General features: G+C 34.3%; 1 protein-coding gene across 1 annotated transcript; it reads left to right on the top strand.

Annotated features, from left to right (window-relative positions):
- Window positions 1-14,985, top strand: LOC110027536 (serine/threonine-protein kinase CTR1-like; the record flags this gene model as incomplete). Its single annotated transcript, XM_020729010.1, is given in 12 exon segments — window positions 1-209; window positions 831-1,121; window positions 1,444-1,484; window positions 3,242-3,310; window positions 4,692-4,792; window positions 4,889-4,973; window positions 5,372-5,470; window positions 9,213-9,281; window positions 9,608-9,739; window positions 13,092-13,186; window positions 13,517-13,665; window positions 14,649-14,985. Coding segments are annotated over 11 exon segments (1,107 nt in total). The 3' UTR covers window positions 13,620-13,665; window positions 14,649-14,985.
- Window positions 14,986-15,394: the final 409 nt, after the last annotated feature.

The following is a 15,394-nucleotide window of genomic DNA, read 5'->3' as shown; positions in this document are numbered from 1 at the left end:
GGAATATTTAGTAGATTTGCTTGGAAATCCTGGTTTTCTATGTGAGCCCAATTCATTGATAAATGGGCCATACTCCATCACAATTTTGTCACCTTTGCGCCCTCCAAATTTGAAGTCAGGTGATATAGCTAAGAATTTCAAATCTTTGGCCAAGCAATATTTTGTGGATTGCCGGTCTCTGAACCTGATGTTTACTGATGCTTCAACAGGTGACTTTTAACATGCTACTTTAACTTAAAATATTTAGGGAAATTTTTATACATACCAAAGAATTCTTATGTATTTACATATCTAATACCGCAAAATTTGATTTTTACCATTAAAACACCTTGGTGTCATAAATCTTTGTATGAAAAGTTGTGTTTCACTTTTAAAAAGATAGTGATGACTTTTAAAAAGATAGTGATGGGTATTTTTTATATAATATTAAAGATTTGAGTGGTATGCATGTAAATGTGAATGCTTAGGTGATAGATATATAAATACATAAGAATTGTGTGGTATGTACATAAATACCCCAAATATTAATTAGTTTTTCTTTTTGTTGGTCAAAGCTACTGTACTGTTAAATTGATCTTATTTTCTGCAAAATTATCTCGCAATTTATTAAGTGTTCATGAAGTTAAACCTTTTGGCGGAGATTATGCTTTCGTTTCTAGTTTTTATATCCGTTAAATTCTCGTGTCTTTGATGCTTGCCTTGAAAAGAAAATATTGCGCTTCTACTAGATGATCTATTTGTGATATTTTTCTTTTTACTGAGGCCATAACTTATCCTGCAGATAATATGAACACTGTTTTTTTCGAAACATTATAATGTTAACAATGCAGATGCAACTTCTTCTCCTGCTGCCACAAGCAAACCAGAGCTTTTCGAAGTCCCACAGCGTTATGTAGAAAGGGTCACTCCTGCAGATGGCCAACATGAGGCTTCTCAAGTGGCCATAGAATCAACTCAACTCAAACTTATTCCGCAAGATGAGCAGAAGGATGCCTTACAAAATTTAGCCTTCCATGATTTAAAAGCTAACATAACTAAGTCCAAGAGTAGTGTACCTCTTGTCACGGATGATTTGACGGTTCCATGGGGTGATTTGGTCCTAAAAGAAAGAATCGGAGCAGGTAAATATATTAGAGAAATTTACATACATACCACACAATTCTTATGTATTTACATATCTCACACCCAAAATTTAGATATTTGCATTTTTTACATCTTGGTGTCATAAACGTATGCATGAAAAGCTGGATTTCATTTTTAAAAGGATAGTGATGTCAGATGTGATATTATAGATTTTAGTGATGGTATGTATGTAAATGCTTCAATATTTTATTTTTCTGATTGCTTCTTTCAGTTGCGATTTTACTACTACAAATTTTATTGACGGTTGCAGATGAGGTAATTCTTTTCATTGTCGTGGGTGTCTGAGTATTTTCTTTTCAGGTTCTTTTGGGACAGTTCATCGCGCTGAATGGCATGGTTCGGTATGTTTTTGTACATTGTAATTTTACTTATTTTTCTTAATATCAAATCTGTTAATTTATTCATAAAATAGAATTTTTTTTTTATTCTGGTTGTTGTATCATATGAATGATGCATGCAGATAGCTGAACATTAATTGTAGCTTGGTATGTTCCATACACCTTTGCAATTGTTTTTTAGATAATTCAAAGTTAAAACTACTTCATAACTACACCTAGGTTGACAGCTGCTATCTTGTAAACATTCTTTTTTTTTTCTTTAATACGATCATATTAGCCATACTTGAAGCAATGTACCAAGTTCTGAGAATCTTCTGTCATTGTCGAATAGGGTGTCATATTTATTTATCATGCAGAGAAAAAACAGAATTTTTTGCCTAAATGATCATTTAAGGTCTAGACATGCATTTGGAAGTAATCATAAATGAAAAGGGAATTTTACATACGCAGCATACAATTCTTATGTATTTACATATTTCACACCTAAGCTTTTATATTTATATACATGTCACCTTGGTGCTTCAAATATATGCATGAAAAGGGGTATTTCACCTTTTAAAAGTTGTAGTAGGGCTTATTTTTGATGTGATATTAAATACATAAGAATTGCGTGCTATGTATGTAAATGCCCCAATTGAAAATTAATAATGATAGTTAATGAAGCATGTTTATGATGTTATGCTTGCTATTATCATTTGATCCGCTACAATAAAAAATTGAAAAAAATTGTAAGGTTTTTTGACATTTTAACAGCCCCAACCTTATTATGTATCCTACAGTTCTACACTTTTATCCCTTTCTATGATAGTTTCTTGCATTTTTCTTTTCTATTGGCCAACCAAGGGATGAGGTTGTCTTCTCTACTCATTTTCGCTGTTTGACAACCAGGCCAACCAAGTTTTTTTTTTTTTTTTTTTTTTTGTGCTCTAGCCATTACAGAAAACCTCAAAATGCTTTTCTGTTCTGGTCAACCACTTGTAACGTGCCAATCGAACTGTCGCCTTATGTGTAATTCTCCAACGATATTGTCTGATGGTTTTGTGTGATTTGATCAGTTTGCATCAAGTGAAAATAAAGAGATGAAAAGTTTAGTGGCAAATATGTTGGGATATGTTTTTGGCATCTAAACCAGAAATAATTTTGACTTGCCTTTCTTGCCTTCATCTAATATTTGTTTTTGGCCCCATCCTATGCCTTTAACAGTCTTATTTGATTTCTGGGTTCTTGAGTGGCTATCAAAGCAGTGTTTGAATGTCTGTAGTTATATTTTGAGGCATTTTGCCAGTGTACTTGGTTATAGTTCTAAATTTTATGCGGTCAGTTGAAATACCAAATGTTTTCTGGGAGGGGATTCTCAATGGTTAAATTTGTCCTTCATTGGGATGATTGGAAATTATCTGGATTTGTAATGAATGCCATGATTTGTGGTTATATTGAGAGGTGCTTTCAGCTTATCATTTATTTTATTCTTTAAAAGAGAATTTCATGGCCAATGAAGCCATATATTTGTAAATCAATTATGTAGGTGGTATTAACTACCAGTTTTTGATTAATTATCCAAGGTTCTATTGGTTTTCCTTTTGGTTTTCGTGTCTTTATTTCAAGTTTAGGTGATGTTTATTGGGCAAGTTTATGATTTTCTGCTGCTTTGTTTTTTTGTAAATTTTTTACTATACCATGAATTTGAATTGTTTAGCATCTTTTGGTTTCTGCACTATAAGATAATTAATAGTTAACCTTGTCATTTTTGGAACTCGCAGGAAGTAGCTGTCAAGATTCTTATGGAACAAGACTTCCATCCTGAGAAGCTTAAAGAATTTCTAAGAGAGGTATGCTGAACTATTATGGATTTTTTATGCATATTTTTTTCCTGATTATTTTATTTTATTTATTTCTGTAGTCCAACGCTTGTTGTTTTTCATTTTTTTTATATGGAAAACATAGATTTTTGAGAAAAATGCCAAAATTGTCCCTTGACTTTTTGTAGGGGGGCCATTTTAGTCTCTGAGTCTATAAAAGTTCAAATTTAGAACCTATACTCTTTTAATGGGGGCCAAAATAATCTTTTATGGAGTCTTAGGATTAATTTGACACTTTTATAGAACCTTGGACTAAAATGACCCCATGCAAATATCTAGGGGTTTATTTTGAAACTTAGGGTGCGTTTGGGGGAGCTTATTTGCCCGCGTTGCGTTTTGGGGGACTAAAATGATCCCATATTTGTTTTTTTTTTCTTGTTATGTGAGGTTTCAAATTTTAGCTTATGTGCTGGTTCATGTAATTTTTCTTCCATTGTTAGTTTAAAGCTTAATTGCGAGTTTAAATTCATCATACGACTATTCAAACTGATGAATGATTGGCTCATACGAAAATTTATTGTTGAATTTCAAGAAATATTTCTTACCAGCAGTGTTTTTGCTTTCCATTAGTAGTGCGATAGAACCAAGCTGTTGCTCAAATTAATTAAATTATTTAATTCTAAGTTCTAGCTTTATAAATAATTTTTCTCTTATTAAATAAAAATAAGATTTAACAGATAATTTGCTTATTAATCTCTTAAGATTTTAGTCCTATCAAACAGATTATGTATATATACTTTTTTTGTTTGTGTCAGTTATAATATGCAAAATAGATTATGAATCATATGGTTATGAAATTTGGAATTTAGTTGAGTTCTTTTTTTTATATTTGATTTTTAAACATATTTTTATTTATGAAATATTAAACATATAAAATTTATTAGGGCTCACACCCTATCTCATGACAATTAAAGCACCTCATCTTAGTTCTCAACCTCTTAGAACATTGAACAGAAGTCTTGCTTGAATTTAGCATTGCTAAATATTCCAAATCTCCTCCAATGATTCTACTATCGTGAGCACATATTTTCTTAAAAAAAGGAAGATTTACATGCATACCTCTCAATTCCTATGCATTCACATTTCTAACACCAAAACTTTAATTTTTACATACTTTTCCAGCTTACCCATACATGAAAAGGTGTATTCACTTTTTAAAAGTTAAATTTGGTGATATTTTTGATGTGATATGAAAGATCTAGGTGGTGTAAGTTTAAAAAGTACAATTTAAGTGGCAGATATGTAAATACACAAAAATTGGGAGGTATATATGTTAATGCCCCCACCCCACCTCCCCCTGGAAGAAAAAATACATTTTTTTGTTCCTTGCTGATGTTGTACTGGATTCCAGGTTTCCATAATGAAAAGCTTGCGGCATCCCAATATAGTGCTTTTCATGGGTGCTGTTACTGAACCTCCTCATCTATCCATTGTTACTGAGTATTTATCAAGGTGATTACATTTTCTTTATTGTTGTCATTCCAGTTATTTTCTGGGAGTACTCTTATCCTTCTGCTCGGTTTGTTTTTTCTTTTTTATAATTTGCAGAGGGAGCTTATATAGCCTTTTGCATAAGCCGGGTATGAAAGAAGTATTAGATGAGAGGCGTCGATTAAATATGGCTTTTGATGTGGTATGCCTTAATATGACAATTTTATTGTCCACTGCTGTCACTGAATTTACAAATTGGAAGATTTACATACATGTCGCACAATTCATATATATCTAACACCTAACCTTTGATTTTTACATTAATGTCACCTTATATATGCATGAAATGGCGTATTCCACTTTTTAAAAGTTAATGATAGTGGTATTTTTGATGTGATATGAAAGATTTTGAGTGTTATAAAAGTAAAAAATTGAAAGTTTAGGTGTTAGATATGTAAATACATAAGAATTTTGTGATATGTATGTAAGTGCCCCATGCGATTTTTTTGTTCTCAAATGTGCTCCTAAATTAGAGACAATTGATTTTTTATATTCTCTGTAAATTTAGTTATTGTTTGTGAATTATGAGTCCTTTTGCAGGCAAAGGGTATGAACTATCTTCATAAGCGCAATCCACCAATTGTCCATCGGGATTTGAAGTCGCCAAATCTTTTGGTTGACAAGAAGTACACGGTGAAAGTGAGGCCTAAAAACTTGTTCATTTAATTCAAACTTTCAGCTGTTAGGATAGTTTTTACATTCGTAGCACGCAATTCTTATGTATTTAAATATCTCATACCTAAACATTGATATATTTATACATAGTACTTGGGTGTTTTAATGCGTTTCATTTTTAAAAGGTAACAATAGTGCTATTTTTGATGTCATATTAAAGATTTGAGTTAAAGATTTGAGTGCTATGGTTGCTATGGTTGTAATATGGAAGTTTAGGTGTGAGATATGTAAATACTTAAGAATTGTGTGCTATGCATGTAAATGCCACTAATTTATTTATTTATTTTTCCTAAAACGTTGACCAAAATCCAATTTTAGAAGAAGTTTGTATCTCCTTGGCGCAAGAGCTTACCAGACGCTGTACTGTATAGCTGCTACAGCACTATAGTCCATTTTTCCTATTTGATTCCTTGCCTTTTTTATTCCCTTCCTATTTCTATTTCCTTTTTTTCTACTTCCTTCTTATCATAGCTACTAGTATTTATTATAAATATGTTATTTGTTGTTTAAGGGTACAATTTTTCTTCCTGATTTCAGATTTATGTTAGGATAGAGTTGGCTTCTGTTTTTCTCTTTGAGGGTTATATCCGAGGGATTGGGTGGTGTCAGACTGTAGTTCTTTTCCAATGTGGTGATTATCTTCTGCCTAATCCCTTCCGCTTCCTCCCACATCATTCCCTGCCGCCGTACCTTGTTGGAGCCGCCGTACCTCGCTGCAGCCGCCCACAACAGCACTTAGATTGCTATTTTTTTATAGTCTTCAGCCACTAGCTGTCTCCCCCTCTCTTTCACCATTGCTGCAGCCCAAACCGCACTTCCTTCATGCACCGTGTCGCTGCCACCCAAGACAGTTAGGGAACACCTCCTTCCTGCTTTTCTACCACTATCAACCCCAACTTCTCACTGCCATCACCCGATACAGCCTCCATACTTGTTGTCTCTGCATTTCTGCATCTCTCCCCTCACTGCCACCAGCATTCCTTTGTTGTCGCCATCCCCGCTAGCCATTCCGATCCACCCAGTCGACTTCCACAACCCTTGAGATACACTTTATTGGTGTTTGCTTATGTCATGTTATTGTATTTCTCCTTTTAAGTGTGTTGGTTGTAACCGTTTATTTGCTTCAACTAATAATATTTGTTGTTCTACAATTGTTCGGGTTAATCTCTGGTATTATTCGGTATGAGAGATAACCTCTTATCTTTAAGGTTTTCTAGCATTCACCTTACCACTCCACCAAAAATTTCCTTCATATTCCCAAACCCTAGCCATGCCACAAAGATGACACATGCTTAAGCCTACCTGGGAAGAGATACAACTAGAGAATCGCCAATTTTAGCTGGGATTGGCGGACGTCGAGAATGATACTTGGTAGGCACTTATCTTGTAACGACAGGGAAAGTTGAAGAGGAGAAGGGGACAAAAATTTCAACCCCTTCATTGAAAGTGTGCATTTGTATTACTATATCAAAAAGTACAAAAACTATGCAACTATGCTTTACAAAAAATGGACCTATCATTTACCAAAATGCTAGATAGTTCCCTCTCATCACTCTATGCATAAAAATAAAAGAACCCCTAAGAGCACAGTTGACACGATAATGAACGGCCTATTACATTTCCGTGGTATATAGAAAAATAAAAGCTACCTAAAGTTTAAAGGATAAGCAAATTTTGGTGCCTCTTTAGGTCGATGACACCAAACCTCCTTCATGGTAGACCGCAAAAAATTCATAATGTTGTAGTTATCGCCCTCGATGATAATAGTTTTAACTTCGAAAATCCATGGTTTACATATTTGCTAAAAAGCTTTGATTGCTTGAAGCTCAACATGGGCACTATCCCAATGATGAAATTGGTATCCAACAGCCAAGGTGCCGACACCCCTCTTATCTCGAGCAATAATTCCATGGGGAGGATGTCAAGGATAAAGATGAAGTGCCACGACGTTGTAGAATTTAATATCGGACGAGGCCTAGAGAGGAGACATTAGTTGGTTGACAAACTACAAAATAAAGGTGGTTCTACCATAGTGTGAGGGAGGTATGGATCTAGATGAATTTGTTGATTGACTACAATATGTTGAACGGATCTTCATGTATTAAGATGTGCCAGAGGATAAGAGTGCCAAATTAGTTGATATCAAGTTGAAGAAGAGTGCCTCTTTGTGTTAGGAGCACTTACAAAGATAGGGGAAAAAGAAGGTATAAATAAGATTATCAAGTGGGAAACGATGAAGGAAGCCATGCAGAAAAAATATCTTCCACCTCATTACCGCTAGGACATGTTTCTGAAACTCAATTTACAAACAATGAGATTTTTCCGTGGAGGAGTTCAGAGCTCTGTTCGACTACTTATAAATGAAATGCGAGCTGATCGAGCCAGAAGAGCACACGGTAGCCCGGTACCTTGGGGGCCTGAAGCCTGCTAATAGCAATATGGTGGAACTACGGCCGTATTGGTCACTTGGGGATGCCCAAACCTTAGAACTGAAAGTAGAAAGACAACATAAATAAAGTAGACAACCACCACCAGTTAGACAACCATCCACAGTTGGGGACACCGACAGGAGCACACCTCAAGGACTTGAGAAAGTTGGTTTGGATAAGGATGAAATCATCCTCAGTAAGAAGAAGCCTGAGCAGAGTAGCACGCCTACTACAGTCCTCGCCAGAAAATGCTTCAGATGCAATGGATTTGGGCACATTGCCTCTAGCTGCCCGATGAGCTGAGCCGTGTCTTTTACCACGCAGGGTGCCGTGGATGAGGTTAGCGATGACGAGAAAGCTGCGGAACAGGGTGAGGTGTATCATCTACCACCAGATGAAGGAGAGACACTTGTGATTCGACGAGTCCTATAGACTAAGAATATTAGAGATTCACAATGACTTCATTGTAATATATTCTACACTTGTTGCACTGTGAACGAGAAGGTATGCGGCCTCATTATTAATGGAGGGAGCAGTAAGAGTGCGAAATCTACATAAATGGTAGAAAAATTGGGTCTCATGACTCAAAAGGCACTTCTAACTATATTATTTTATGTGACTGATGAAGGAAAACAATGCCAGCATTGACAAGAGGTGCCTCGTGGATTTTTCGATTGGTAGCCAGCTGCAGGATCAGGTGTGGTGCGGCGTGATCCCAATGGATGCCTGCCACTTTTGTGGGGGAGTCCGTGGCAATCTGACCGAAGGAATCAACGCGAAGGATTCAAAAGCACATATTCCTTCACTAAGGGTGGGAAGCGCATAGCCCTTCTCCCATTGGCCCTTGCCAGCAGAGCAACATCAATGCGATAATTTTCAGTGACGACAAAGGATGATGTTACTGAGACACCGACTCTAGACACGGGATTGACATGACAGAGAGCATTTCAAGATATCAGGGTCGTTACCTTACCATCAATGCCACCGCCTTGCGTTGGAGGTTCATGTAACCCCCACTTCAGATCTGGTTAAGCCGACCATAGATGACCTTAGGAGTATTCAACATTAGAGCCGAGACACTCAGACTTAGTTCAGTTCAGTAGTTGACTCCACTATTTATCAAAACTAGTGACTATTAACTGCTTATGTTTTTCGGGAAGTCAAGCGGATGACATCAAAATATGTTTGTCAGAATTTAATTTATTTATTTTTGTGTGTTAATCAACTTGTACTCTTACACAATTTTTTCTATCTCATCTCTGCAATCGTTCATCCAGGTTTGTGATTTTGGCCTTTCAAGGTTGAAGGCAAGCACATATCTTTCTTCGAAATCTCTTGCCGGGACTGTAAGTGGCTCTCTGTTTATTATCATCATTATATCCAAGGAAGATTTACATACATACCACACAATTTCTATTGATGTACATATCTAACACCTAAACTTCAACTTTGACATTTATGCCACATTACATATGCATGATAGGGTGTATTTCATCTTTTAAAAATTAAATAGTAATATTTTTATGCAATATGAAAGATTTGGTCTTATGTAAGAACTTAAAAGTTGAGGTTTTAGATATGTAAATACATAGGAATTGGTGGTGTGTATGTAAACACCCTTATTTTTAATACAAGTTATTTAAATAAATGACACTGCATCTTCTCATGTCAGCCGGAGTGGATGGCACCGGAAGTTCTTCGCGATGAACCTTCTAATGAGAAGTCTGACGTGTACAGCTTCGGTGTGATCTTATGGGAGCTTATGACCTTGCAACAACCATGGAGTAATTTAAATCCTGCGCAGGTTAGTTATTTTGTTTTTCTCTGTAGTACTTAGGTTACAACTATCAAGTTTGGTGTGACCTCCAGATATCTGGTGCCAAATCGTCGCCCGTTTCCCTCTAGCTATTAGAATAGCACATAATGGGTTTAATTTTGAACTTTTTTAATTTACGATCTAATTCAAATTTTGGACTGATTGGGCTTGATCATGGTAAAAATTAAACCTCTTTTTTTAAAAAAATTAATATTTTGAGGCAAAAATGCAAATGATCAATGTTTTGAAATGCATGAATCAAATTTCAAATTTAAATCATGCGCCACTGAATATGAAACTCCAACTTCCAAGCAGACATAATATTATGACTCTTTTAAAGCTCAAAATGAAACATTACATGCATTCCAAAGGCTATAATATTCAGATAAATTTTGAAGGGGTTTGAGTGATTTAGTGATATAATAAGTCTTAAGGTTGTGCTTAATTTGGATATAAATATCTTAAGATTTGTGCAAACACTTTAAGCTTCATGTCATTAGTTGTACTTTCAGGTTATGTACATGCATCTAAAGAACAAAAGTATCCGTGTAATTAACAAAGTTTGGATAATTTTAAGTCTTGTAATGTCACTTCGAGATATTTTCAACTTCAATATTTTGTCTCGAAGGACTTGCAAATACTTTATAATGTATGCATTTGTATATTATGAGTCTCAAATCTCAAATAACATCTTCCAAGAATACAAATTATCATGCAATCACATCTTATTAAGTATGCCAAAATTTATGCAATTACAACAAGCAAAGTATCAAGATGCATGTACATCTGTAAAAGTAAACACGCACATGCTCCACTAAATTGACTAAATGCCTAAACTTGAATGGTCTAATAATACTGCATGTGCACAAATGAAATTTTCACTCAAATTACTCTCATTTAAAAAAGTGTACAATTTTTTTTTTTGTAAAAAGTCTGCGCTTGTCTTAAAGTTATAAAAACTATTTTGAAATCATACTCAAGATGATTGAATTATGCATGATCTCAATTGGGCCACATTTTGTCGATAGAGTAGGTTTATCAGTCTCACTCAAATTTTCTGATCCTCTTTCTCTTAAGGACTGATGTTTATGAGTCTAGTAATTTTTAATAATGTCCAAATTATAAGTATAAAAATTTACAAGTCTAAATCACATAGTCTGATCATTCTTTTCATAAAGATTAGAATTGATAAGACTGATAGTTTATACATATTCAAGTGTCAAATTTCAAATAAATTTCAAGCACAAGTATTTAAAATATCCAAATCTCTATTATGGCTGAGTTGATATGAAATTTCAACTGCAAGAGTCAATTTTTAAATCAAATCTTTCAAATTAAGTTTTCAAACTAACAAAATAAAATATTCAAGTTAAAATTTATCTCTTAAAGGCTTAAGGCAAACTCCACCCATTATCCACAATAATTTGTCAAGAGTAACTAACTTTTATTTTAGTTCAACTTACAAAATAATGAATTTCACATTGGTTTGACCTAGCGTCTCCATAAAAAGTAGCTATTATGATTAAAACTCTCTGATTGAGTGGTTTCACGCCAAATTTCATGATTAAATTATGATCATGGTTGCAACCCATATATTCCTCAATGGCTTCCTATCATTTGAATTGTGAGTCATAAGAGTATATTTGATTGACACAAAATCTTTATTAGTTATGACTAACTTAAATTTGTCCCTTTAGATAAACTTCTATCTCAAATTTATGAGGGTCTCTTGGACGATATAACCCATGGTTATTGAAAATGATCTTTTAGTTAGGTTGAGTTGATTACCTCCTCTGACTAAGTTGACTACCTCCTCTGACTAAGTTAACTAGTGATCATGACAAACCAAGACAACGAAGTCATGTGATCTTGATTGGGTTCATCATTATTTCCCCACCATCGATAAATTTTATAATTCAAAATCCTAAGTCTACTTCTACTATATATATTGAATTTTCTGTGCTTAATGGTTACACTTAATCGAAAACACTCTTTTATTATCAAAATGGGTAATTAACCATAGGATCTTGTGCATATGGGAAACGTGGATCCCGACTAAAAAATAAATCCTCACAAAATGAGGACGAAATATCTTGGTAGTGCTTCATCCACTGTTTCAATTGTTTTGTGAAAAATTGACCCAAAATAATAAACACAAAGCGCTCTCTAAGCAAGAGAGACGGGCACAAATTTTCAGAGTAGTCATCGAGTTATTTATTTATTTATTTATTTATTTTTATTTGTTGGAAAGCCTTATTTGGTCCAGCTATGCAACATTATTTTTTCCGGACTTTATTCTCATTTATTCTTAGATATTATTATTATTTGCATTGCTTCTATGATTTAAATTTTGAGGCATTTACTTGAGTAGCACACAATTCTTATGTATTTACATATCTCACACCTAAACTTTCATATTCACACACATAGCTCTCAAATGTTTAATTTCACATTAAAGAAATAACACTAATATCACTTTTTAAAAGCAGAATACACCTTTTCATACGTAGTTTTAAAACACCAAAGTGGTATGTATGTAAATATGAGATTATAGGTGTGAGATATGTATATAAGAATTGTGTGCTATGTATGCAAATTTTTCTTAAACTTTTTGTTTTCAAATAGTGCTTATCATGATAGAAACCTTTGCATCAGTAGCCTGATTGTCTCATCAATTTTAGTCAATTAGAAAAGGCCAGCGTTGGATTTGGGCGCCTAATTCTAACACCTATTATATCTTCCAAAATGATTCATTGTTGTTATAAACACTTGTTGTAGCCAGTTATAAACATTCCTCTAATGCTAAAACTGAAATTTTGGGTCACTATATTCGGATCAAATTTTGTTCATGATTGGTTTCAATACCATTGGCTTTGAGATGCGTGCAATATAAATTTCTCATTTATTATCTCATCTAAATGTAAATTGAACAACTTAAGAGATCTATCTTGACAAAAAATTTGATGACGATATCCTGAGCCAACTTTTTCCCCTGCTATAGATAGTTTTTACCGGTCGTAGTTGTCATGGTTTGAAAATTAGTGCCATGATTTCTGATTTTCTCTCTGTAAAATAACAAAACTCCCGCCTTGCGGGGCCTTTGGGCTGGGACCCTTAATGTGGTACATCAGATACAAATTTGCGTCTGGAGTCCAGCGGGCACTTGCCACGTAACAAGTGGGCCCCACTGTAATACACTGATTGGGTAGTTTTTTTAGAGAGGTGGGGCCCACTTGCGACGTGACACGCTCCCACTAGTCTCCAGACGTAAATTTTGCGTCCAGTCCAGAGTCCGGATGTAATAATTTTTTCTCAATGTGGCTATTATTTTCTTCTGTAGGTGGTGGCGGCTGTCGGCTTCAAGAGTAGAAGGCTTGATGTTCCAACTGATATGAACCCAGTTGTGGCTTCAATTATCGAGTCTTGCTGGGCCAGGTTGAGAAAATTCTTTAAATTATACAAATCACTCAATTCCTATGTATTTACATATCTAACACTCAAAATTTCAGTTTTTACATGCACATCATCTTACTCATGCATGAAAAGTTATATTTCACTTCTTAAAAGTTAAAATGACGGTATACTTCTAATGTAATATAAAAATTTTGAGTGCTATAAATGTAAAAAATAAAAATTGGTGCTTGATATTCAAAATACATAAGAATTGGGTGGTATGCATGTAAATGCCCCATATTTCAAATGTCTCTTAATTTCATCTTTCTTTTTACCAACCCTCCTAACAAAAGTTATCTTAAACAACTACAGTGAGCCCTGGAAAAGACCTTCCTTCTCCAGTGTAATGGCGTCACTGAGGCAACTGCTGAAACCTCGGCCCTCCCAAGCAGTACAGACTGATCAGCTGTTATGAATCAGCTGGTATTATTTTCAGATCTTCTCTAAAAATAATTTCTAAGGTGCGTTCTATATTGGTACTTTCATTGTGCACCATGATTGATTGGGTTCATCGGTTGAATTTGGGTTGGACCCGACTTGAAATTGTTTGATCTGAACTCGACCCAAATATTAAATGATTCTGAAAGTTAACTTAATTATGAACCGTCTTTAAACATATTAACATGAGCCCGAGCCACATATTCTATTTAATATATACATGATTATTATTTGGGTCAAATTCGGGTTAATTTTAAGCCAAGTTCAGGCCAAATTTGATCAACTTTGGGTTAACCTGAATCCGAACCGAAAAATTAAGCATGTTGGAATTTGGCCCGTACTTAATTGGGTCAACTCGAATATGTATTTTCTTAGTAGGGTTCGAGTCAATTTGACGTGTCGGGTTAATTTTTTACACCCCTACTTGCGCTTATAGCCATTGAGCAAGAGGGAATAGTAGGCTTTTATAGGAATATTAAAATTTTAATCTCGAGTTGATTTGATTTTGGCTATAGATCGACTCAAAGCTTCAATCCACTCTTGACCCAAACCTATTTGATAAAAAAATTGGCTTGGTTTGATCCATTCATGGCCCGAAAGCTCTGATCGATGTTGATGCGAGCCAAAAATCAGCTTGGTTTTGATCTTCCAAGGCAAATTCTTTGTCCATATAATTTGGGAGTCATTCATCAAAATCTAAATGACAAAGTACATACGAACATGTGCATAAGCATTCATATGCACAACTATATACATATTCTTTGTAGAAGATTGACATACATACCACTAAATTCCTATTTATTTACATATCTAACGCCTAAACTTCAATTTTTACATAATGCCATCTTACCTGTGCATGAAAGAGTGTTGGATTTGAGTGTGGCATGAAAGATTTGGGTGGTATATAATGTAGAAAGTTAAGTATAAGTGTTGGATACGTAAATATATAGGAATTGGGTGGTACGCATGTAATTAACCCCTTTAATTACCAATTCTATTTTGATAGTTCCAGCAGAATTAGAAGCTTCCAGTAGCTGCTGAACGATGGAATCGATATATTCATCCCTATCAAATATTATTTGTGATAACCTATTACATGTTTTTGTATATTAATTTTATAAGCTTGTAATTAAGCCAATGCAATCGTAGTAGAGGTTTAGGCTCAATAATTAACTTAATCCTCCTACTAACCATTGTAACCTCCTTTAAGGTTTCTTTGATGCACAAGCCTTCCATGCTGGAGAAATTCATGTTGTATTTTATTTTAGGGAAATTTGCATACTTGCCACATAATTTATGTGTATTTACAGTTCTAACCCCAAATTTTACTGTTCGTATCATTACACCTTGGTGTCATCATAAATATGCATGTAACACAATACTTGTATGTTTACACGTCTAAAATGTAAAGCTTGGTTTTTTAAATTTTGTAATAATTTATAATTATAATCATTTTAAAATTTATGCATATAAAGGTATATTTGTTTATGAAATGTTAGTTCTAGTGTTAACTCTGATTTAATGTTAAAAATATTAGGGTTATTTGTAATAATATTAAAGTTTTGGTGTTATATTTGTACATTCATAAGAATTGTGCAGCATGTAAATCCTTCTGTAAAATTCTAATTTTTCCAGCAATGACAAAAAATTTTTGATATTTTCTCAATCAATGAAATGAGTGAGCCAAACAAAATCTAGCAAATTGTTTTATCATTTTCATTTCCTCTTTCTCAACCGTCAGAAGAGGTGTAA

Source organism: Phalaenopsis equestris, unplaced genomic scaffold (assembly GCF_001263595.1).
Source record: "Phalaenopsis equestris unplaced genomic scaffold, ASM126359v1 Scaffold000428, whole genome shotgun sequence".
Lineage (NCBI taxonomy): Eukaryota > Viridiplantae > Streptophyta > Magnoliopsida > Asparagales > Orchidaceae > Phalaenopsis > Phalaenopsis equestris.
The sequence above is the reverse complement of the archived record's forward strand: the minus strand, read 5'-3'. Positions and strand labels throughout refer to the sequence as shown.